At 43.6% G+C, this 25958-nt stretch overlaps 1 protein-coding gene across 2 annotated transcripts in view; it reads left to right on the plus strand.

Moving 5' to 3' along the window:
* Nucleotides 1–25958, plus strand: part of LOC110507778 (2-(3-amino-3-carboxypropyl)histidine synthase subunit 1) — a 142252-nt gene that overhangs the window by 110669 nt on the left and 5625 nt on the right. For both annotated transcript variants that reach the window (XM_036964880.1, XM_036964879.1), the window contains exons 7-10: nucleotides 3999–4067; nucleotides 6804–6960; nucleotides 14419–14519; nucleotides 22403–22481. In XM_036964880.1, the coding sequence (XP_036820775.1) occupies nucleotides 3999–4067; nucleotides 6804–6960; nucleotides 14419–14519; nucleotides 22403–22481 (406 nt within the window). The remainder of the gene's footprint in view (nucleotides 1–3998; nucleotides 4068–6803; nucleotides 6961–14418; nucleotides 14520–22402; nucleotides 22482–25958) is intronic.

Raw genomic sequence — 25958 nt, forward strand, 5'->3', positions numbered from 1 at the left:
GGGTATAGATATGGATGTGGGTATAGATATGGATGTGGGTATAGATTTGGATGTGGGTATATATGTTGGCATGGATATGGATGTGGGTATAGATATGGATGTGGGTATAGTTATGGGTATAGATATAGATGTGGGTATAGATATGCATGTGGGTATAGATATAGATGTGGTATGGGTATAGATGTGGGTATAGATATGGATATGGGTATAGATATGGATGTGGGTATATATGTTGGTATGCATATGGATGTGGGTATAGATATGGATGTGGGTATATATGTGGGTATACAGTGCCTTGCGGAAGTATTCGGCCCCCTTGAACTTTGCGACCTTTTGCCACATTTCAGGTTTCAAACATAAAGATATAAAACTGTGCTTTTTTGTGAAGAATCAACAACAAGTGGGACACAATCATGAAGTGGAACGACATTTATTGGATATTTCAAACTTTTTTAACAAATCAAAAACTGAAAAATTGGGCGTGCAAAATTATTCAGCCCCCTTAAGTTAATACTTTGTAGCGCCACCTTTTGCTGCGATTACAGCTGTAAGTCGCTTGGGGTATGTCTCTATCAGTTTTGCACATCGAGAGACTGAATTTTTTTCCCCATTCCTCCTTGCAAAACAGCTCGAGCTCAGTGAGGTTGGATGGAGAGCATTTGTGAACAGCAGTTTTCAGTTCTTTCCACAGATTCTCGATTGGATTCAGGTCTGGACTTTGACTTGGCCATTCTAACACCTGGATATGTTTATTTTTGAACCATAGCATTGTAGATTTTGCTTTATGTTTTGGTTCATTGTCTTGTTGGAAGACAAATCTCCGTCCCAGTCTCAGGTCTTTTGCAGACTCCATCAGGTTTTCTTCCAGAATGGTCCTGTATTTGGCTCCATCCATCTTCCCATCAATTTTAACCATCTTCCCTGTCCCTGCTGAAGAAAAGCAGGCCCAAACCATGATGCTGCCACCACCATGTTTGACAGTGGGGATGGTGTGTTCAGGGTGATGAGCTGTGTTGCTTTTACGCCAAACATAACGTCTTGCATTGTTGCCAAAAAGTTCAATTTTGGTTTCATCTGACCAGAGCACCTTCTTCCACATGTTTGGTGTGTCTCCCAGGTGGCTTGTGGCAAACTTTAAATTACACTTTTTATGGATATCTTTAAGAAATGGCTTTCTTCTTGCCACTCTTCCATAAAGGCCAGATTTGTGCAATATACGACTGATTGTTGTCCTATGGACAGAGTCTCCCACCTCAGCTGTAGATCTCTGCAGTTCATCCAGAATGATCATGGGCCTCTTGGCTGCATCTCTGATCAGTCTTCTCCTTGTATGAGCTGAAAGTTTAGAGGGACGGCCAGGTCTTGGTAGATTTGCAGTGGTCTGATACTCCTTCCATTTCAATATTATCGCTTGCACAGTGCTCCTTGGGATGTTTAAAGCTTGGGAAATCGTTTTGTATCCAAATCCGGCTTTAAACTTTCTCACAACAGTATCTCGGACCTGCCTGGTGTGTTCCTTGTTCTTCATGATGCTCTCTGCGCTTTTAACGGACCTCTGAGACTATCACAGTGAAGGTGCATTTATACGGAGACTTGATTACACACAGGTGGATTGTATTTATCATCATTAGTCATTTAGGTCAACATTGGATCATTCAGAGATCCTCACTGAACTTCTGGAGAGAGTTTGCTGAACTGAAAGTAAAGGGGCTGAATAATTTTGCACGCCCAATTTTTCAGTTTTTTATATGTTAAAAAAGTTTTAAATATCCAATAAATGTTGTTCCACTTCATGATTGTGTCCCACTTGTTGTTGATTCTTCACAAAAAAATACAGTTTTATATCTTTATGTTTGAAGCCTGAAATGTGGCAAAAGGTCGCAAAGTTCAAGGGGGCCGAATACTTTCGCAAGGCACTGTAGATATGGATGTGGGTATATATGTGGGTATGGATATGGTTGTGGGTATAGATGTGGGTATAGATATGGATGTGGGTGTGAATGTGGATGTGGGTACACAGATCCACAAACCACTGCAGCCCCTCATGATGATTTCAGGTTTTTCTTAGGCCCTGCCCCCATTAAAGTTATAGATCTACAGTCAGTGTCCAGTTTTCAGTTACTATTCAATTTAACCATCTGAGCTGTGTAGCTCCCTTGACGTGCCGGTCTTGCGTCCAAATTTATGGCGCCTCACAATCAGCACACAGAACATCTTTCCCAAACATTAGACTACTGTTTTGGCCCACCCTTCTCTTTATTTTCAATTATCCATTTTATAGCTTTTCTCTTATTGAAATTAACTCTGACATTGTCCTTTTTGCCTCAATGGATCGACGTTAACTATTTCTGCCCAAGTTTCCAAAAGCATTTTGTAATTGGTTATGTATTTGGTGCATGTAGGATTAAGCCCTAATGCGTAGCCTTAAACACTAACGTAGCCTTAAACACTAACGTAGCCTTACACACTAACGTAGCCTTACAAACTAACGTAGCCGTACACACTAACGTAGCCTTACACACTAACGTAGCCTTACACACTAACGTAGGCTTACACACTAACGTAGCCTTACACACTAACGTAGCCTTGCACACTAACGTAGCCTTGCACACTAACGTAGCCTTGCACACTAACGTAGCCGTACACACTAACGTAGGCTTACACACTAACGTAGCCTTACACACTAACGTAGGCTTACACACTAACGTAGGCTTACACACTAACGTAGCAGTACACACTAACGTAGCCTTACACACTAACGTAGCCGTACACACTAACGTAGGCTTACACACTAACGTAGACTTACACACTAACGTAGCCTTACACACTAACGTAGGCTTACACACTAACGTAGGCTTACACACTAGCGTAGCAGTACACACTAACGTAGCCTTACACACTAACGTAGCCGTACACACTAACGTAGGCTTACACACTAACGTAGACTTACACACTAACGTAGCCTTACACACTAACGTAGCCGTACACACTAACGTAGCCGTACACACTAACGTAGGCTTACACACTAACGTAGGCTTACACACTAACGTAGCCTTACACACTAACGTAGCCTTACACACTAACAGCAGATAAAAATCATGGAAGATGAACCTCAGTGTAGCCTGTAGACATGAATTGCACAATAATTATGCATTTTTGATGCATTGTTTTCTCTGTATTCAACCCGCCAGCCACCTGCCCTTCATCCATACAATATTTCATGACCCTAAACCCAGATATAACCCCAGAGACTGCAGTTATGAGTCAATCCCTGCACCACTAGTGGGTGTGTGTTATTTTGTGTGTGTGTATGCATGCATGCAGGCCTGCCTGCCTGTGTGGAGGTTAGTTGTGGCTCCTGGGTGTCCCTGTGGAAGCTCACCCACAGCCTGTTCCACACACACTTTCCTAAACGCTGGCTAATTAGCTCCTCTAATTGTCTCTGTCTCCCCCTGGGCCTCTGCGGACTTGCCACGGTAACAGAGAGGCCTAGACCCCTCACTCAGCCAATAGTAGGCCTCCTCCCAGCACACCCCATGGGATGATAATGATGGTGTGTGTGTGTTGTGCTTGCGTGTGCTCCTGTTGAACCCTGCCCCATCACGGGTCTAGGCGGTCCAACTAATAACACCCCCTGGGTTAACTGAGAAAGCCTGGTAGTGGATAAACAACATGGGGCCATCACCGGGGTGCTGTGTGATGGTGTTCCTATACATCAGAAGCCTCTGGTCACACCTTGAACCCCTAAACCCCAGGCATAGGTCTGCTGAGACTACTTTTTTCCACCAGGAGGGGGAGAGAGAGTGCGAGAGAGTGTGTGAAAGAGAAGGGTGAGAGTGAGAGAGGAGGAATGGGCAGGGAGAGAGGTGAGGGAGAGATGGGACGGATTTGTATTGTTGTTCTACAGCAGGTATGCTTGCCAGCAGGGAGTGTATCTGTCTTACTGTGTTTGTGTCTCTCTCATCCTGTGTCTCTGTGTGTTGTGTTTGTATTTATAGCTACCTGGGAGATGGCAGGTTCCATCTGGAGTCCATCATGATTGCAAATCCAGAGATACCTGCCTACAGGTAAATAACTTTAACCCTTTACCCTTTACACTCGTGGGAATCAGCCTATATGGATAGGGCTCAATTGAATTGTGTCTTAGAGAAGAAATATGGAAATCCTATACATAACCATCAAAAGGGAACAGTATGGAGATTATGGGAAAATTATTAGCACAAGACCAAATCCAAACATTACACTGTTGATTTTATGTGCATTTTACATTTACTGTACTTTTGGCTGCATTTGAAGATAATGAAATCAGAAAATACTCTGTATACATTCAGCAACATTATAAGAAGATTCCTGGAAAATTTGGGGTAGGTGCAACATAAGACAATGACAAGGGTTTGAGTGAGAGGTCTAACTATTATCTCCAAGTTATCACACACCTTTGCAAAGTGTGCACAGTTCCTAAATCATTTTAATGCACTTTTATGACTCAAAGAAGAGTCAACTATAAGGTGCTATGTTGAGGAACTAGAGGAATCCGGCTGTAAGTTTTGTTTGGAACACAGCCCTGCACCCCTGCCTTTACATAATTACTGTTGTTGTTTACGCATTCCAAAAATGGTCCATTAGAAATCGCAATCTGTTCAGGTGGGCATGATTTGAAAGCACGTTATATTGCCAATTTGGTTAGCAAAGTTACAAAGTACGATCTTACAGTGTTAGGCTTTCACAAGGCAATTCAGAGAAGCAGATCATACATTTGATTTCTTAGGATCCCAAGTAGCCGACGCCTATGGCGACAGCTAACCTTACTGGGCTCTGACACATAACAAAAAAGACATTACAGATAAAAGACTTTACAATTCACATACATTTAAAAACATGAACATGTAGTGTGTGTGTGTGTGTGCATCTATCAGTTCCACATACATGTCAGTACATACATACAAGTAGGTCACATGGGGAGAGGCGTTGTGCCGTGAAGTGTTGCTGTATTTCCGAACTCACTCAGACAACCAAGCATTTGCAGAAGTTGCCCAATTAACTGGAGGGATGGGGGTAACTTCTTGTCGTGCGCGGTGTTCAGAACCACTGTCAGTCAGTGTGCTGTGAAGCGGGAGACCTTGAGCTCTGACGTAATGTACTGGATGTTACTGTACAGCCACTGCGGTCCAATTTAGGCGCTATTTTCAACCCGTATACTGGTACAAGTGTAAAGAGTTAATCATGCACTGTGTGTACAATGTACAGTACTGTGAAAAAATATTTGCCCCCTTTCTAATTTTCTCGACTTTTGCTTATTTTTGATATGGAATGTTATCAGATCTCCAACCAAACCTAACATTAGATAAAGGGAACCTGAGTGAACAAATAACACAACCATTACATACTTATTTAATTTATTTCATAAAATGTATACTTTTGACTCATCTGTCCAGTGAACATTCTTCCAAGAGTCATCCAGGTGTCATTCAGGTGTCATCCAGGTGTCATCCAGGTGCTTCCAGGTGCTTTTTGTCAAGCTTGAGTCAACTTTTTGGATGAGATGGGTCCCATCATACCTGGCGAAAAGCAAACACTGCATTCCACAGTAAGAACCTCATACCAACGGTCAAGCATGGTGGTGGTAGTGTGATGGTTTGGGGATGCTTTGCTGCCTCAGGACCTGGGCGACTTGCCTTAATAGAAGGAACCATGAATTCTGTTCTGTATCAGAGAATTCTACAGGAGAATGTCAGGTCATCCATCTGTGAGCTGAAGCTGCAGCGCAGCTGGGTCATGCAGCAAGACAATGATCCAAAACACACAATCAAGTCCACGTGAAAATGGTTAGAAAGCAACAAATTTGAAGTTTTGGAATGGCCTAGTCAAAGTCCAGACCTGATCCCAATTGATGTGTTGTGGCAGGATATGAAACGAGCAGTTCATGCTTGAAAACCCACAAATGTCGCTGAGTTAAAGCAGTTCTGCCCTCAGAAGTGGGCCAAAATTCCTCCACAGCGTTGTGAGAGACTGATCAACAAATAAAGGAAGCATTTGGTTGCAGTCATTGCAGCTAAAGGTGGCACAACCAGTTATTGAGTATAAGGGGGCAATTATTTTTTCAAACAGGAGAATTGGGTGCTGCATAACTTTAAATAAATTAAGCAAGTATTCCATTTTTTGTTATTTGTAAACTCAGGTTCCCTTGATCTAATATTAGGTTTTGGTTGAAAAACTTGCAATATCAAAAATAAAGAAAATCAGAATACTTTTTCACGGCACTGTATATAAATACACAGTGTACCGCTGTGGATGAGTCTGACATAGATTGCAGAATGTCATTATTGTCAGTAATACACAGGATTAATGTGACATGGTTCACCTTGTTGGAGGTTGTCTTTATGGTGTCATTTCCACTCAGCTGTATTGGCGTGAAACAGTATTTATATGAGATCTTGTTTGTGAAGTGAAATTGTGTTTGTGTTATGAACGTATGCACTACTGCCCTCCTCTCAGGCTTTCTAATAAACAAGATGATAATCTCAAGATGTGCTGAGCTGAGCTCTCCTGGTAGAGAGAGAAAGATTAGATTCTCTAAAATGCCACTATTTTCTCTCAGATAACTGCCTTAATACTTGATGGATTTTCATGATTGGATTTTCTCTTCTTGCCTGTCTATCCTCGAGGTAACCTGTTGTGAACAATACACACTAATATGCATGTTGTGTGTGTGTGCGTGTGTGCGTGTGTGCGTGTGTGTGTGTGTGTGTGTGTGTGTGTGTGTGTGTGTGTGTGTGTGTGTGTGCATACACGTGTGTGTTTAGGTACGACCCGTACAGTAAGATATTTTCCAGGGAGTACTATGACCATGAAGCCATGCGGTCCATCCGGCTCCAGGCCATCGACAAAGCTCGCTCTGCCCAGAGATGGGGCCTGATCCTGGGCACGCTGGGCCGGCAGGGCAACCCTAAGGTCATGGAGGTATGAGCTTATCCTGATTCTACCCCTCCCTCACACTCTGAGACCTTCACATATACAATGATGTGTAATATGTTTTGTGGGGCACAACTTCTCTGTTACTCAGACAAGCAGCTAAATGCACCTGTGAAGACTATAGAATGTAAAGCCTAACCACACCCCTCCATACACGCACCGCTATCTCCATCAGTTGGCATTTGGCTGGTGTGTGTATGTGTGTGCCTGGGGGTCTTCATCGATCAGTCCTACATGGGGGGGTTGTTGCATCCCTAGTCTGCTCTCAAGCCTGCCCCCCCTCTCAGCACTCTTCCCTTTGTTCTCTCCTCTGTTTGATCTGTCCGCTTTTTGTTTTCCTCTCATGCGTTGTGTTTGACTTTGTTTGGGATTCTTCCTCCACGTCCTTGCCTCATTCTTTTCTCTAATTGGTATGCTGGGAGGAAGAGACCGAGAGAGACTGAGAGAAGCATAGTGTTTTCTGTCATCTCTCCTCTCCTCTTGCTGTCAGATGATATTTTAAAACCAAACCCAGGTTTCTCTTGTCATTTCCCCCCCACTTTTCAAACCTGTATGAAAACTTTGCATCTTATCTACATACAGTAGTCAGACAGAGAGATGAAGGGATTCCAATAGAATGTATTTCTACTTTCTTACAGTAGTGTCACTAGTTCTACCCCTCATTGGGCCAGTGTTTACATTAAGTGGTTGAGTTGTGTGATATGTCTTTGTCTGGACAGGACTGTATTATCTCAGAAAACAACCCAGGCTGTCATAGTAAAGAGTGAGAAATAACCCACTAGAGAACAGAGAATCTCAGTGTGGCTGCCTGCAGAGGATTATCTCTCTATGCTAACCGTTAGGGAATCTTTTGGAAGTTGACGTTCTGAACACGGTCTTAACACTTGGTCCAGCGGGCCCTCTTCAAAGACATTCACCAACACAGAAGGAAGCCCGGTCCCTGAACTGGCTCAACACTTTTATCTAGTGATGTTATTGGGTGGCGATGTGTTTAATATGTTGATGTTATTGGGTGGTCATGTGTTTTATCTAGTGATTTTATTGGGTGGTGATGTGTTTTATCTAGTTATGTTATTGGGTGGTGATGTGTTTTATCTAGTGATGTTATTGGGTGGTGATGTGTTTTATCTAGTGATGTTATTGGGTGGTGATGTGTTTTATCTAGTGATGTTATTGGGTGGTGATGTGTTTAATATGTTGATGTTATTGGGTGGTGATGTGTTTAATATGTTGACGTTATTGGGTGGTGATGTGTTTTATCTAGTGATGTTATTGGGTGGTGATGTGTTTAATATGTTGATGTTATTTGGTGGTGATGTGTTTTATCTAGTGATGTTATTGGGTGGTGATGTGTTTAATATGTTGATGTTATTTGGTGGTGATGTGTTTTATCTAGTGATGTTATTGGGTGGTGATGTGTTTAATATGTTGATGTTATTTGGTGGTGATGTGTTTTATCTAGTGATGTTATTGGGTGGTGATGTGTTTTATCTAGTGATGTTATTGGGTGGTGATGTGTTTAATATGTTGATGTTATTGGGTGGGGATGTGTTTAATATGTTGATGTTATTGGGTGGGATGTGTTTTATCTAGTGATGTTATTGGGTGGTGATGTGTTTAATATGTTGATGTTATTGGGTGGTGAGGTGTTTTATCTAGTGATGTTATTGGGTGGTGGGGTGTTTAATATGTTGATGTTATTGGGTGGTGAGGTGTTTTATCTAGTGATGTTATTGGGTGGTGATGTGTTTAATATGTTGATGTTATTGGGTGGGATGTGTTTTATCTAGTGATGTTATTGGGTGGTGATGTGTTTAATATGTTGATGTTATTGGGTGGTGATGTGTTTAATATGTTGATGTTATTGGGTGGTGAGGTGTTTAATATGTTGATGTTATTGGGTGGTGATGTGTTTTATCTAGTGATGTTATTGGGTGGTGATGTGTTTAATATGTTGATGTTATTGGGTGGTGATGTGTTTTATCTAGTGATGTTATTGGGTGGTGATGTGTTTTATCTAGTGATGTTATTGGGTGGTGATGTGTTTTATCTAGTGATGTTATTGGGTGGTGATGTGTTTAATATGTTGATGTTATTGGGTGGTGATGTGTTTTATCTAGTGATGTTATTGGGTGGTGCTGTGTTTTATCTAGTGATGTTATTGGGTGGTGGGGTGTTTAATATGTTGATGTTATTGGGTGGTGGGGTGTTTAATATGTTGATGTTATTGGGTGGTGATGTGTTTTATCTAGTGATGTTATTGGGTGGTGATGTGTTTTATCTAGTGATGTTATTGGGTGGTGATGTGTTTAATATGTGGATGTTATTGGGTGGTGATGTGTTTAATATGTTGATGTTATTGGGTGGTGATGTGTTTAATATGTTGATGTTATTGGGTGGTGATGTGTTTTATCTAGTGATGTTATTGGGTGGCGATGTGTTTAATATGTTGATGTTATTGGGTGGTGATGTGTTTTATCTATGTTATGCACGTGAGTGAGGACCCAAAAGCGGTTTAACAAAAACAGAGTCCTTTAATGTCAAAACACATGTAAGACATAGATCCTCTTCAAATGTATATGATGGCAAAATAAACAACCCGCAGAGAGGGCGACAAATGAAACATAAAGTCCTTCTGAATATCACAGAAGAGTTCCCCTTCTAGCAGCAGAGGAGAATAGCTGGGTTAGAGTCCCCTTCTAGCAGCAGAGAAGATTAGCTGGGTTGTAGAGGACAGAGGTACCTGATCACACGTAGCCACAGATGAACAGGCAGATTCCGACAGGACAGGACAAGGTTGAAGCAAACGAGACGATAGTTTGGTTCTGGCATGAGAAACTCAAACGAGAATCTGACAAAGACAGAAGCAGGAACAGAGAGAGAAATAGAGACCTAATCAGAGGGAAAAAAGGGAACAGGTGGGAAAAGGGTGAAAGAGGTAGTTAGAGAAGATGAGGAACAGCTGGGGGAAGGAGGGGAAGAGAAGGTAACCTAATACGACCAGCAGAGGGAGACGGAGTAAAGAGAAAGAACAGGAACAAGACATAATATGACAATACATGACAATCTAGTGATGTTTTTGGGTGGGATGTGTTTTATCTAGTGATGTTATTGGGTGGTGAGGTGTTTTATCTAGTGATGTTATTGGGTGGTGATGTTATTGGGTGGTGATGTGTTTAATATGTTGATGTTATTGGGTGGTGATGTGTTTAAGATGTTGATGTTATTGGGTGGTGATGTGTTTAATATGTTGATGTTATTGGGTGGTGGGGTGTTTAATATGTTGATGTTATTGGGTGGTGATGTGTTTTATCTAGTGATGTTATTGGGTGGTGATGTGTTTAATATGTTGATGTTATTGGGTGGTGATGTGTTTAATATGTTGATGTTATTGGGTGGTGGGGTGTTTAATATGTTGATGTTATTGGGTGGTGATGTGTTTTATCTAGTGATGTTATTGGGTGGTGATGTGTTTGATCTAGTGATGTTATTGGGTGGTGATGTGTTTAATATGTTGACGTTATTGGGTGGTGATGTGTTTAATATGTTGATGTTATTGGGTGGTGATGTGTTTTATCTAGTGATGTTATTGGGTGGTGATGTGTTTAATATGTTGATGTTATTGGGTGGTGATGTGTTTTATCTAGTGATGTTATTGGGTGGTGATGTGTTTAATATGTTGACGTTATTGGGTGGTGATGTGTTTAATATGTTGATGTTATTGGGTGGTGATGTGTTTTATCTAGTGATGTTATTGGGTGGTGATGTGTTTAATATGTTGATGTTATTGGGTGGTGATGTGTTTTATCTAGTGATGTTATTGTGTGGTGATGTGTTTTATCTAGTGATGTTATTGGGTGGTGATGTGTTTAATATGTTGATGTTATTGGGTGGTGATGTGTTTTATCTAGTGATGTTATTGGGTGGTGATGTGTTTAATATGTTGATGTTATTGGGTGGTGATGTGTTTTATCTAGTGATGTTATTGGGTGGTGATGTGTTTAATATGTTGATGTTATTGGGTGGTGATGTGTTTAATATGTTGATGTTATTGGGTGGTGATGTGTTTAATATGTTGATGTTATTGGGTGGTGATGTTTTTTATCTAGTGATGTTATTGGGTGGTGAGGTGTTTTATCTAGTGATGTTATTGGGTGGTGATGTGTTTTATCTAGTGATGTTATTGGGTGGTGATGTGTTTTATCTAGTGATGTTTTTGGGTGGTGATGTGTTTTATCTAGTGATGTTATTGGGTGGTGGTGTGTTTTATCTAGTGATGTTATTGGGTGGTGATGTGTTTAATATGTTGATGTTATTGGGTGGTGATGTGTTTAATATGTTGATGTTATTGGGTGGTGATGTGTTTAATATGTTGATGTTATTGGGTGGTGATGTGTTTAATATGTTGATGTTATTGGGTGGTGATGTGTTTTATCTAGTGATGTTATTGTGTGGTGATGTGTTTTATCTAGTGATGTTATTGGTTGGTGATGTGTTTTATCTAGTGATGTTATTGGGTGGTGATGTGTTTAATATGTTGATTTTATTGGGTGGTGGGGTGTTTAATATGTTGATGTTATTGGGTGCTGGGGTGTTTAATATGTCGATGTTATTGGGTGGTGATGTGTTTTATCTAGTGATGTTATTGGGTGGTGGGGTGTTTAATATGTTGATGTTATTGGGTGGTGATGTGTTTAATATGTTGATGTTATTGGGTGGTGATGTGTTTTTTTCTAGTGATGTTATTGGGTGGTGATGTGTTTAATATGTTGATGTTATTGGGTGGTGATGTGTTTTATCTAGTGATGTTATTGGGTGGTGATGTGTTTTATCTAGTGATGTTATTGGGTGGTGATGTGTTTTATCTAGTGATGTTATTGGGTGGTGATGTGTTTTATCTAGTGATGTTATTGGGTGGTGATGTGTTTTATCTAGTGATGTTATTGGGTGGTGATGTGTTTTATCTAGTGATGTTATTGGGTGGTGATGTGTTTAATATGTTGATGTTATTGGGTGTTGATGTGTTTTATCTAGTGATGTTATTGGGTGGTGATGTGTTTAATATGTTGATGTTATTGGGTGGTTATGTGTTTTATCTAGTGATGTTATTGGGTGGTGATGTGTTTTATCTAGTGATGTTATTGGGTGGTGATGTGTTTAATATGTGGATGTTATTGGGTGGTGATGTGTTTAATATGTTGATGTTATTGGGTGGTGATGTGTTTAATATGTTGATGTTATTGGGTGGTGATGTGTTTAATATGTTGATGTTATTGGGTGGTGATGTGTTTTATCTAGTGATGTTATTGGGTGGTGATGTGTTTTATCTAGTGATGTTATTGGGTGGTGGGGTGTTTAATATGTTGATGTTATTGGGTGGTGATGTGTTTTATCTAGTGATGTTATTGGGTGGTGAGGTGTTTTATCTAGTGATGTTATTGGGTGGTGGGGTGTTTAATATGTTGATGTTATTGGGTGGTGAGGTGTTTTATCTAGTGATGTTATTGGGTGGTGATGTGTTTAATATGTTGATGTTATTGGGTGGTGATGTGTTTTATCTAGTTATGTTATTGGGTGGTGATGTGTTTTATCTAGTGATGTTATTGGGTGGTGATGTGTTTTATCTAGTGATGTTATTTGGTGGTGATGTGTTTTATCTAGTGATGTTATTGGGTGGTGATGTGTTTAATATGTTGATGTTATTGGGTGGTGATGTGTTTAATATGTTGATGTTATTGGGTGGTGATGTGTTTAATATGTTGATGTTATTGGGTGGTGATGTGTTTTATCTAGTGATGTTATTGGGTGGTGATGTGTTTAATATGTTGATGTTATTGGGTGGTGATGTGTTTTATCTAGTGATGTTATTGGGTGGCGATGTGTTTAATATGTTGATGTTATTGGGTGGTGATGTGTTTTATCTAGTGATGTTATTGGGTGGGATGTGTTTTATCTAGTGATGTTATTGGGTGGTGATGTGTTTAATATGTTGATGTTATTGGGTGGTGATGTGTTTTATCTAGTGATGTTATTGGGTGGTGATGTGTTTTATCTAGTGATGTTATTGGGTGGCGATGTGTTTAATATGTTGATGTTATTGGGTGGTGATGTGTTTTATCTAGTGATGTTATTGGGTGGTGAGGTGTTTTATCTAGTGATGTTATTGGGTGGTGATGTGTTTAATATGTTGATGTTATTGGGTGGTGATGTGTTTTATCTAGTGATGTTATTGGGTGGTGATGTGTTTAATATGTTGATGTTATTGGGTGGTGATGTGTTTTATCTAGTGATGTTATTGGGTGGTGATGTGTTTTATCTAGTGATTTTATTGGGTGGTGATGTGTTTAATATGTTGATGTTATTGGGTGGTGATGTGTTTTATCTAGTGATGTTATTGGGTGGCGATGTGTTTAATATGTTGATGTTATTGGGTGGTGATGTGTTTAATATGTTGATGTTATTGGGTGGTGATGTGTTTTATCTAGTGATGTTATTGGGTGGTGAGGTGTTTTATCTAGTGATGTTATTGGGTGGTGATGTGTTTAATATGTTGATGTTATTGGGTGGTGATGTGTTTTATCTAGTGATGTTATTGGGTGGTGATGTGTTTAATATGTTGATGTTATTGGGTGGTGATGTATTTTATCTAGTGATGTTATTGGGTGGTGATGTGTTTAATATGTTGATGTTATTGGGTGTTGATGTGTTTTATCTAGTGATGTTATTGGGTGGTGATGTGTTTAATATGTTGATGTTATTGGGTGGTGATGTGTTTAATATGTTGATGTTATTGGGTGTTGATGTGTTTTATCTAGTGATGTTATTGGGTGGTGATGTGTTTAATATGTTGATGTTATTGGGTGGTGATGTGTTTTATCTAGTTATGTTATTGGGTGGTGATGTGTTTTATCTAGTGATGTTATTGGGTGGTGATGTGTTTTATCTAGTGATGTTATTGGGTGGTGATGTGTTTAATATGTTGATGTTATTGGGTGTTGATGTGTTTAATATGTTGATGTTATTGGGTGGTGATGTGTTTTATCTAGTGATGTTATTGTGTTGTTTTCTCCAGTATCGCTGGGCTCCATCATTGAGAGCTAGCTGTGTTAATTAGCCATATTATTATTATTATTATTATTATTATTATTATTAGCTGGTTAACTAACTAAGAAACACTAGACTGGGGAGCTCTGAAGGACTTTTGAAGGACCCTCTAGTGGAACAGCAGAACGAGTGGCAGTGTGTGTGTGTGTGTGTAGCTGTATACGCAGGCAACACAGACAGGTCTCTTGTGAGTCCAAGGCCTGCACAAACACACACATGTTCTTCGTGTGGGCTCGAAGCTAGTGTGACCATACTCTCCCTCTCTCCATCCTCCTACTCTTATCACTCCCTCACTCTTTATATTTCTCTCTCTCTCTGTTTCTCTCTGTCTTTCCATCATAGCACCTGGAATCCAAGCTTGAGTCTCTTGGCAAGTCCTTCACTCGAGTGCTGCTGTCTGAGATTTTCCCCAGCAAGCTGGACCTGATGGCAGAAGTGGATGCGTGAGTCTACAGTACACACACACACACACACACGGTGAAAGGCGGTGAGAATGTTTTGAGACTTGTCCTCTTGTCTTTGGTACATATCCCTGATATACACAGAGAGACGCCATCTGAAATGCTCTGTCATCCGACACTGTTATCCAGCGAGGCACAGTCATTATATCTTGAAAAGAAAACTCCAAAAGTTTGTAAAGTGAAACCGCTCGTGCTTCAAGCTCAAGTCGCTTTGATTTCTATGACTGTCTGTCTGGCTGGCAGAAAGAAGAGGGCAAGGAGGAGGCAGTGAGACACTGATGTGCAGAAGGGCTCTCTGAGACACACAAATGCACACATTCTCCACAGTCCACATTCTCAGCAGATTGGCCTCTCACTGTGGAGTAATGAGTAGTGCGATGTGTGAGGGAGGAGTGTGTGAAGGAGGGACAGAAGGAGAGATGGAAGGAGGGAGAGAGATCGGGGGACACAGAGGTAGTTGAGGAGGTTGTGTTGAAACAGGGGAGAGCGTGATAAAAGGAGGTGTTTGCTGCTCTTGTTTTCTTTGGTGCTGTGATCTCACCACTCTAAGGCAGTTACGCAAAACAGGGAATTCATAAGCCTGGCACGACTCAAACTGGACAAAATATTCACAGGCGATTCACAGGCACCTATTTAGACAGCTCAGAGGCCGTAAATTAAGAGCTCAGAGTGGGATGCAAAATAACTGCTTTTCAAATGTTATGTGGAGAGCTGCCAGACAAGGGTCGCTCAGTCAGTAGATAGTGACAGGGCTGACTGGCGTCATGGGTCTGACAGACACAAAGTTAATGATATCACAGGGTTGACGTAACACGGGTGACTCAACAGGGCTCGCAGTCAGTACGCAGTCATCATCCCTTTTGTTTCAGCCCTATGACGCCAAAGGGTAGACTGGGGTCACAGGGAGGACGTTACAGGAATGACATTAAAAGTTTTATGTTACAGGGAAGACGTGACAGGAATGGCGTGATGGCTGACATTACAGGGCTATCTCAGTGATACACGGCTCTCAGCAGGACCCCAGATAATGAGAATGGTCTTGAGGTGGCTCTGCAGAGGTGTTAGAGTAGAGGCCTGATCAGAAATATATATTTCAGACAGAAGATGTGGTATATTATTTACCACTTTCTTGCAAGTATACCCCTTTTATACAACCTACCCCTTTTATACAACCTACCCCTTTTATACAACCTACCCCTTTTATACATCCTACCCCTTTTATGCAACCTACCCCTTTTATACATCCTACCCCTTTTATACATCCTACCCCTTTTATACATCCTACCCCTTTTATGCAACCTACCCCTTTTATACATCCTACCCCTTTTATACATCCTACCCCTTTTATACATCCTACCCCTTTTATGCAACCTACCCCTTTTATGCAACGAACCCCTTTTATACATCCTACCCCTTTTATACAACCTACCCCTTTTATACATCCTACCCCTTTTATACATCCTACCCCTTTTATGCAACCTACCCCTTTTATACATCCTACCCCTTTTATACATCCTACCCCTTTTATACATCCTACCCCTTTTATGCAACCTACCCCTTTTATACATCTTACCCCTTTTATACATCCTACCCCTTTTATACATCCTACCCCTTTTATGCAACCTACCCCTTTTATGCAACGTACCCCTTTTATACATCCTACCCCTTTTATACAACCTACCCCTTTTATGCAACGTACCCCTTTTATACATCCTACCCCTTTTATACAACCTACCCCTTTTATGCAACGTACCCCTTTTATGCAACGTACCCCTTTTATATTACGTACCTCTTTTATACAACCTACCCCTTTTATGCAACGTACCCCTTTTATATTACGTACCTCTTTTATACAACTGGCAAATTGGGATGGGCATCTTGCTAAACCATGGGGGATGTTTGCATTGCAAATTAACGAGGTGTTAAACAATGGAAGTGTAAATGAATTTACAGAGAATCGTTTACACAGACCCGATACCTGTATTTTGGTAACAGGGTCTGTGAAAATGCAGGAATCATGACTAGGTATTCCCCCCTGCCCCTTTCAGATGTACCAAAAAGCAGGTTAAAAGAAGCATGATACATTAGTGGGATCTTTATCTGTGTATGAAAGGGCTAAGAGAGACTAAGGGGTTGTTAATTACAGTGCCTTGCGAAAGTATTCGGCCCCCTTGAACTTTGCGACCTTTTGCCACATTTCAGGCTTCAAACATAAAGTTATAAATCTGTATTTTTTTGTGAAGAATCAACAACAAGTGGGACACAATCATGAAGTGGAACGACATTTATTGGATATTTCAAACTTTTTTAACAAATCAAAAACTGAAAAATTGGGCGTGCAAAATTATTCAGCCCCCTTAAGTTAATACTTTGTAGCGCCACCTTTTGCTGCGATTACAGCTGTAAGTCGCTTGGGGTATGTCTCTATCAGTTTTGCACATCGAGAGACTGAATTTTTTTCCCCATTCCTCCTTGCAAAACAGCTCGAGCTCAGTGAGGTTGGATGGAGAGCATTTGTGAACAGCAGTTTTCAGTTCTTTCCACAGATTCTCGATTGGATTCAGGTCTGGACTTTGACTTGGCCTTTCTAACACCTGGATATGTTTATTTTTGAACCATTCCATTGTAGATTTTGCTTTAAGTTTTGGATCATTGTCTTGTTGGAAGACAAATCTCCGTCCCAGTCTCAGGTCTTTTGCAGACTCCATCAGGTTTTCTTCCAGAATGGTCCTGTATTTGGCTCCATCCATCTTCCCATCAATTTTAACCATCTTCCCTGTCCCTGCTGAAGAAAAGCAGGCCCAAACCATGATGCTGCCACCACCATGTTTGACAGTGGGGATGGTGTGTTCAGCTGTGTTGCTTTTACGCCAAACATAACGTTTTGCATTGTTGCCAAAAAGTTCAATTTTGGTTTCATCTGACCAGAGCACCTTCTTCCACATGTTTGGTGTGTCTCCCAGGTGGCTTGTGGCAAACTTTAAACAACACTTTTTATGGATATCTTTAAGAAATGGCTTTCTTCTTGCCACTCTTCCATAAAGGCCAGATTTGTGCAATATACGACTGATTGTTGTCCTATGGACAGAGTCTCCCACCTCAGCTGTAGATCTCTGCAGTTCATCCAGAGTGATCATGGGCCTCTTGGCTGCATCTCTGATCAGTCTTCTCCTTGTATGAGCTGAAAGTTTAGAGGGACGGCCAGGTCTTGGTAGATTTGCAGTGGTCTGATACTCCTTCTATTTCAATATTATCTCTTGCACAGTGCTCCTTGGGATGTTTAAAGCTTGGGAAATCTTTTTGTATCCAAATCCGGCTTTAAACTTCTTCACAACAGTATCTCGGACCTGCCTGGTGTGTTCCTTGTTCTTCATGATGCTCTCTGCGCTTTTAACGGACCTCTGAGACTATCACAGTGCAGGTGCATTTATACGGAGACTTGATTACACACAGGTGGATTGTATTTATCATCATTAGTCATTTAGGTCAACATTGGATCATTCAGAGATCCTCACTGAACTTCTGGAGAGAGTTTGCTGCACTGAAAGTAAAGGGGCTGAATAATTTTGCACGACCAATTTTTCAGTTTTTGATTTGTTAAAAAAGTTTGAAATATCCAATAAATGTCGTTCCACTTCATGATTGTGTCCCACTTGTTGTTGATTCTTCACAAAAAAATATAGTTTTAAATCTTTATGTTTGAAGCCTGAAATGTGGCAAAAGGTCGCAAAGTTCAAGGGGGCCGAATACTTTCGCAAGGCACTGTATGTGTATGAGTTTTACTTTTTTAGGTAGGCAATCCGGAATGGTCAGGAAGATGAGTGAGATTGGCCCACAGCAGGATATGACTAGCCTAGACAGAACCACTGGTCTAACTCAGTGTTGATTGTGATTTTCTGAACTTTCCTCTATTTAGCCTAGCAGTATTTGGAATTAGTTTTGGCGGAGAGTATCTACCTCCATTGATTCCTGGGTTTGACAAAAACACAAACACCCTACGGTAGACAAATAGAAATCACAAAAAGTCTTAAAGCCAGACACTTCAAGATGCATCCTTTGAAAGAAAGTTTTGTTTGTGTTCTGAACCCACATTGGGGACAGTGCTTACCTGTGGGCACAGAATGAAAGGCAGTGCAGTCTGGCTGTGGAGAGGAGTGCAGAAAGAGAAGGGAGGGAGAGAGGGAAGGTGTACTAGCCCACACAATGCAGTGGAGAGGACCCACCCCCCAGCCTTTCTCTCCCATTAGTGACACACCACACACTCCGACATACAGAGAAACCATTAGCAAACACTTTAAAGTGTGTAATTAGATTCCAGCCTGATTTGAACCATTGTGCAGATATCTGGCAGACCCACACACACTTATCTCAACTGGTTCGCAAATACTCTGCAATGTGTTATGCCATTTTACCGCAAATAATTTGCATTTCCTCTTCACCCACATTCCAATCAACTTTCCTGTTTTAATCTTTTTTATTTTATTAAAGTGACCATTTTCCTGAGATATGGAGAGAAGAGGTTACTTCTTATTGCCTGTCCTGGTCCAGGCTGCTGGGATAACTGAAGGGCAGCAGCCTTGCAGGTGGAGGGAGGTCTGCCTAAGGTTGCATCCCAAATGGCACCCTATACCCTATATTGTGCACTTCTTTTGACCAGAGACGTTTGCTGTAGAGGGAATAGGGTGTCATTTGGGATGCATCTAGCTGTTACTGGGGCTAATGTACCAGAGAAGCTAATGTAGCAGGACAGGGACAGGGCCTTAGTTCACACTGGGAACACTGGGGAACCCTTTAGGTTATGTGGTCACCCCAACCCTCCTGCCTCCCAAATGCTACCCTATTCCCTATTTAGTGCGCTACTTTTCACCAGGGTCTCTAAGGGCTCTGGTCAAAGGTAGTGCTTCTATACAGGGAAAAGGTGCCATTTAGGATGCAAGCTGAGTGTGGTACCCTTCCCTCTCATTCAATTAAGTCTGCTTATCAGGCTGTCCTCCCTCTACCCCAGCTCACTGCAGGGTCCCCCATTCACAGAGTCATCAGGATTCTATTCACTTACTGATGGTCTTCTTCACAGGGCATGACTAGAACTTCCTGTTTCCCTACACCCAGAGGGCTGCTAGGAAATGGACAGGGGAAATGGGGACACATTCAGAGGCAGTTGCTGTAGTAGACTGTGACTGGAGTTATCTTTACCTCTTCCTGTAGCAACCCCTCTCTCTCTGTCTTTTCTCTTCCATCTCCCTCTCCCTCACTCTTTCTCTATCTCTCAGTCTATGCCCTGTGGTGAGGGTTCTGCGGTGAGTTAGGAAGATCTTAGCTCAGATATTGGCTGTAAATTGAATTGTGTGGCGTGCTGGGTTCCTAGCCAGTGTGGCACAACACATGCTCCCTGGCCAATCTGTTAAGAAACTGCTTCTAAAGAGGGAAGTAGAGATTGTCAAATCCTCCTCCCCTCCTCTTCTGTCCTTCGCTTCTCTCTCCTCCACTCCCATCCACTCATTGCTTTCCTTAAAGACATGCTCCGGTACTTTGGCTACGAAGAAAGTATGTTTTAAACCACCCGCTTTGGGCTGGATGTGTCAATGTGTAGTTCATACATGCATAATCTATGAGCAGAATTACTGTCTTACATTAATTATCCATGAAATTCCTAATTTGATAGTGACTGTTTTCTTTAAGTTGTGTTGTGCCATTTTCCCTACATTTTGCCCAGCGTTATCCAATGTGGTTGGAGGGTGGGCCCAATGGCACAGTGGACAGGCAGAGGGGGGAGGGTGGGCCCAATGGCTCAGTGGACAGGCAGAGGGGGGAGGGTGGGCCCAATGGCTCAGTGGATAGGCAGAGGGGGGAGGGGGGGCCCAATGGCTCAGTGGACAGGCAGAGGGGGGAGGGGGGGACAATGGCTCAGTGGACAGGCAGAGGGGGGAGGGGGGGACAATGGCTCAGTGGACAGGCAGAGGGGGGAGGGTGGGCCCAATGGCTCAGTGGACAGGCAGAGGGGGGAGGGTGGGCCCAATGGCTCAGTGGACAGGCAGAGGGGGAGGGTGGGCCCAATGGCTCAGTGGATAGGCAGAGGGGGGAGGGTGGGCCCAATGGCTCAGTGGACAGGCAGAGGGGGGAGGGTGGGCCCAATGGCTCAGTGGATAGGCAGAGGGGGGAGGGTGGGACAATGGCTCAGTGGACAGGCAGAGGGGGGAGAGTGGGACAATGGCTCAGTGGACAGGCAGAGGGGGGAGGGTGGGCCCAATGGCTCAGTGGATAGGCAGAGGGGGGAGGGTGGGCCCAATGGCTCAGTGGACAGGCAGAGGGGGGAGGGTGGGCCCAATGGCTCAGTGGATAGGCAGAGGGGGGAGGGTGGGACAATGGCTCAGTGGACAGGCAGAGGGGGGAGGGTGGGACAATGGTCAGTGGACACGCAGAGGGGGGAGGGTGGGCCCAATGGCTCAGTGGATAGGCAGAGGGGGAGGGGGGGCCCAATGGCTCAGTGGACAGGCAGAGGGGGGAGCGTGGGCCCAATGGCTCAGTGGACAGGCAGAAGGGGGAGGGTGGGCCCAATGGCTCAGTGGACAGGCAGAGGGGGGAGGGTGGGTCCAATGGCTCAGTGGACAGGCAGAGGGGGGAGGGTGGGTCCAATGGCTCAGTGGACAGGCAGAGGGGGGAGGGTGGGACAATGGCTCAGTGGACAGGCAGAGGGGGGAGGGTGGGCCCAATGGCTCAGTGGACAGGCAGAGGGGGGAGGGGGGGCCCAATGGCTCAGTGGACAGGCAGAGGGGGGAGGGGGGCCCAATGGCATGGTGCACAATTCTCGGGGACCACTTTTGGCTTGTGAGCACTACTTTCAAAACTACTGGTTGGGGAAACGTCTCACTTATCTGCCTTCCAAATTAGACTGGTGAATACGCATTCATTACGTTTTTACACTTCTGCAGCAGTTGACGTTTAACTTGTGAAAGTATCCCTGAAGATGTTGCACGATGCAGTGTTTTAGAGCTAGCATCTTTCCCCCTCCCCACCTTTCTGTACACCTGTGCACAGATTCTCAATCCATATATTTGTATTGAAATCTAGCAAGATGTGTGCACTCTCATTCCTCACCGTGTCCATGTGAATACGGCTGAATCCATAAATGTGTCTGGTGTATTCCTGGTGGCTGTCTGTGTTTGGAGATAGACGGTACAGGGAGGGGCTGTCACCGTGGAGATGGAGCTGTGGATAGCATTGATTTGTGAAAGCTAACCTCTTTAACCCCGCTCTGCCTCTCCTCCCTCCATTCTCCCCCCAGCTGTTTACATCCTTCACTCACACAATCACTAAGATAAACACGTCTCACTGCCAATCCCTCTCTCTCTCACTCACCTTTATTTTCCATCACCCCTCCCTCCCTCTCTCCATCTTTCTTTGTCTCTCTCCCTCTAGCAAACTCCCAGCCCCCCTCCCCTCTGTCTGTCTTGCTATGTAGGCTAGCTCCGTGGAGACTGGGCTAGTGCAGCTTTTTTATTCAAGCTCACCTAACTCCCTCTTCCCTCCATTTCTCCTCCTATCACACCTACCCACCTCTCCCTGTTTCCCTGTTTGTGTTCCCCCTCTCCCCTCCTCTCCCTGTCTCCTCAGCATCCTTCCTTTCTCTCCCTGGTATGATGAATGAATGCAGAGTGCGTTTTGTGTTCAGAATGAATCAGGACAGATCCTCTAACATATGCAGGAGATCAGGTGGAGGCAGAGCTGCCTGCAGCCCAATGCTGCAGCACAGATTCACATCATGGACCTACCCACCCTGCTATCTGAGATGTGCACTGCCTCTTTAATGCAATCTCTCTCTCTCTCTCTCTCTCTCTCTCTCTGATGTCTTCTCTCTCTCCTTGCAGGTGGGTCCAGATCGCTTGCCCGCGTCTCTCCATTGATTGGGGCACAGCTTTCTCCAAACCCCTGCTGTCTCCCTATGAGGTAAACAGGCGTCTTACAACAGCTCGCCACGATCCACACTGTCTGCTGCTGTCATTCACTATCAAAAGAGGACAAGAGCGTGCACGCATACACACACACATACACACACTTCAAATGACTTTTCTCCCTCGGAGCAGGCGGCGTTGTGTAGGAACTCGCACCCTGTGATAAATGTGGGAAAATAACCTCATGTTCTGATGTCTGGTGTTAACATTGCAGGGGCTCATCAGTGCTGCTTGTCTCAGAGCAGGCAGGTAGGGTTGATGGGGCTGAGGACAGGGCTTGGGAAAGAGGCTGGTAGGCTGGCTGGATGGGGATAGGGAGAGAGGCAGGCAGGCTGGCTGGGGGATAGGGAGAGAGGCAGGCAGGCTGGCTGGGGCTGGGGATAGGGAGAGAGGCAAGCAGGTTGGCTGGATGGGGCTAGGGAGAGAGGCAGGCAGGCTGGCTGGGGCTAGGGAGAGAGGCAGGCAGGCTGGCTGGGGCTAGGGAGAGAGGCAGGCAGGCAGGCTAGCTGGGGCTAGGGAGAGAGGCAGGCAGGCTGGCTGGGGCTAGGGAGAGAGGCAGGCAGGCTGGCTGGGGCTGGGGCTAGGGAGAGAGGCAGGCAGGCAGGCTAGCTGGGGCTAGGGAGAGAGGCAGGCAGGCTGGCTGGGGCTAGGGAGAGAGGCAGGCAGGCTGGCTGGGGCTGGGGCTAGGGAGAGAGGCAGGCAGGCAGGCTAGCTGGGGCTAGGGAGAGAGGCAGGCAGGCTGGCTGGGGCTAGGGAGAGAGGCAGGCAGGCTGGCTGGGGCTGGGGCTAGGGAGAGAGGCAGACTGACTATATGGGGCTGGGGAGAGAGGCAGGCTGGCTGGATATGGCTGGGGAGAGAGGCAGGCTGGCTGGATATGGCTGGGGAGAGAGGCAGGCTGGCTGGATATGGCTGGGGAGAGAGGCAGGCTGACTAGATGGGGCTGGGGAGAGAGGCAGGCTGACTAGATGGGGCTGGGAAGAGAGGCAGGCTGACTAGATGGGGCTGGGGAGAGAGGCAGGCATGGAGACAGCTATGCAGTAGGAGCCCCTATGTTCTCTCTCATTTCTCTCTCTCGCATTCTCTCTCTCGCGTGCTCTCTCTTGCATGCTCTCTCTTGCGTGCTCTCTCTCTCGCACTCTCTCTCTCTCGCATTCTCTCTCTCGCATTCTCTCTCTTGCATGCTCTCTCTCGCACTCTCTCTCTCGCGTAATCTCTCGCATGTTTTCTCTCTCACACTCTCTCTCGCACTCTCTCTCTCTTGTGTGCTCTCTCTCTCGCACTCTCTCTATCGCACTCTCTCTCAATTCAAGGGGCTTTATTGGCTTGGGAAACATATCTTTATATTGTCAAAGCAAGTGAAATGGATAAACAAAAGTGAAATAAACAATAAAAAGTGAACAGTAAATATTACTCACACAAGTTCGAAAAGAATAAAGACATTTCAAATGTCATATTATGTCTATATACAGTGTTGTAGCGATGTGCAAATATTTGAAGTACAAAGGGGAAAATAAATATGGGTTGGATTTACAATGGTGTTTGTTCTGGTTGCCCTTTTCTTGTGGCAACAGGTCACAAATCTTGCTGCTGTGATTGTACACTGTGGTATTTCACCCAGTAGATATGGGAGTTTATCAAAATTGGTTTTGTTTTCAAATTCTTTATAGGTCTGTGTAATCTGAGGGAAATATGTCTCTCTAATATGGTCATACATTTGGCAGGAGGTTAGGAAGTGCAGCTCAGTTTCCACCTCATTTTGTGGGCAGTGTGCACATAGCCTGTCTTCTCTTGAGAGCCGTGCTTCTACACCTGCATTGCTTCCTGTTTGGGGTTTTAGGCTGGGTTTCTGTACAGCACTTTGAGATATCAGCTGATGTAAGAAGGGCTATATAAATACATTTGATGCTCACTGAGTCTGTACATAGTCAAAGCTTTCCTTAATTTTGGATCAGTCACGGTGGTCAGGTATTCTGCCACTGTGTATTCTCTGTTTGGGGTCAGTCACGGTGGACAGGTATTCTGCCACTGTGAACTCTCTGTTTGGGGCCAAATAGCATTCTAGTTTGCTCTGTTTTTTTGTTGATTCTTTCCAATGTGTCAAGTCATTTAAAAAAAATGTTCTCATGGTTTGGTTGGGTCTAATTGTGTTGCTGTCCTGGCTGTTTGTTATTTGTTATATATCCACAAAGATTGGAGAAGGGGTTTATCCACACATCTCCGTTTTGGATAGATAACTCTTCGTGTTGTTGTTTGTTTAGTGTGTCCCAATTTTCCCAGAAGTGGTTAGATTCTATGGATTCTTCAATTGCATTGAGCTGGTTTCTGACGTGCTGTTCCTTCTTTTTTCGTGGTGTATTTCTGTATTGTTTTAGTGATTCATCGTAGTGAAGGCGTAGACTCAGTTTTTCCGGGTCTCTATGTTTTTGGTTGGACAGGTTTCTCAATTTCTTTCTTACATTTTTGCATTCTTCATCAAACCGTTTGTCATTGTTATTATTCTTCTTAGGTTGTCTGCTTGACATTTTTAGATTTGATAGGGAAGCTGAAAGGTCAAATATACTGTTTAGGCTTTCTACTGCCAAGTTTACACCTTCACTATTACAGTGAAATGTTTTGTCCAGGAGGTCGTCTCAAAGGGATTGAATTTGTTGTTGCCTAAATGTTTTTCGGTAGGTTTCTACACTACTTCCATCAATAGCATTTCTTAATATTGTGCAGTTCCTTTGGTTTGGATGCTTTCACACTTTGCATCTGATATTGACTGGAATCGTAATACGCTGGAAACAGATGACTAGCGGAATGACAACAACATTGATGCTTGTTAAAGAAGAGATGGAGAGAGAGACACCAAACATTGGTACATTTTTGAAACTACTCTTCTCTACACTAATCATATACTTTGCACACGAACCACCATCCGCTTTGAGTAAGTAATCAGGAATGTATTAACGTGAAATGCCTGTGTTTGCTGGATCTCTCGGTGAACAGGGCAGCCTTGTAAGGCTCTGATTGTCCGAAATGGTTACGGCAAGTATTCTGCTGTTGTCCTTCTCTGTTGTTGTCCGGTATCTGGGGGCTTGTGGTGTAGTCCTGAACAGAACTACAGAGTTGATTCTCCTTCCATTCATCTTGAAGATGCTAATTTGAAGGTGGGCTAGCCAGCCGTGTCGATGGTTTCCGGTGGGTGGATGAGAGTAGCGTAATACGATGGTTTGAGCAGAGTAGTAGGTTTGTCCTACTTAAATTCACTTTGGAAGATACTTTACTTAGGACGGCTAATCAGCCGTACCAGTGATTGTAAGTCGGGTGAGTTTATCGTCTCTAACTCATGTTGAGATTCAAAGTTCAAACCACTTTAAATGTTCACCTGCAGCTTCACGCTTTTCTGGTCTGTGTTTTTTCTTAACACATCATTTCTACAGTGTGTAGAAAAGGGGCGGTTCCGACAGGCTGACACGCTCTCTGACCTCA

The sequence above is a fragment of the Oncorhynchus mykiss genome, chromosome 27 (assembly GCF_013265735.2).
Source record: "Oncorhynchus mykiss isolate Arlee chromosome 27, USDA_OmykA_1.1, whole genome shotgun sequence".
NCBI lineage: Eukaryota > Metazoa > Chordata > Actinopteri > Salmoniformes > Salmonidae > Oncorhynchus > Oncorhynchus mykiss.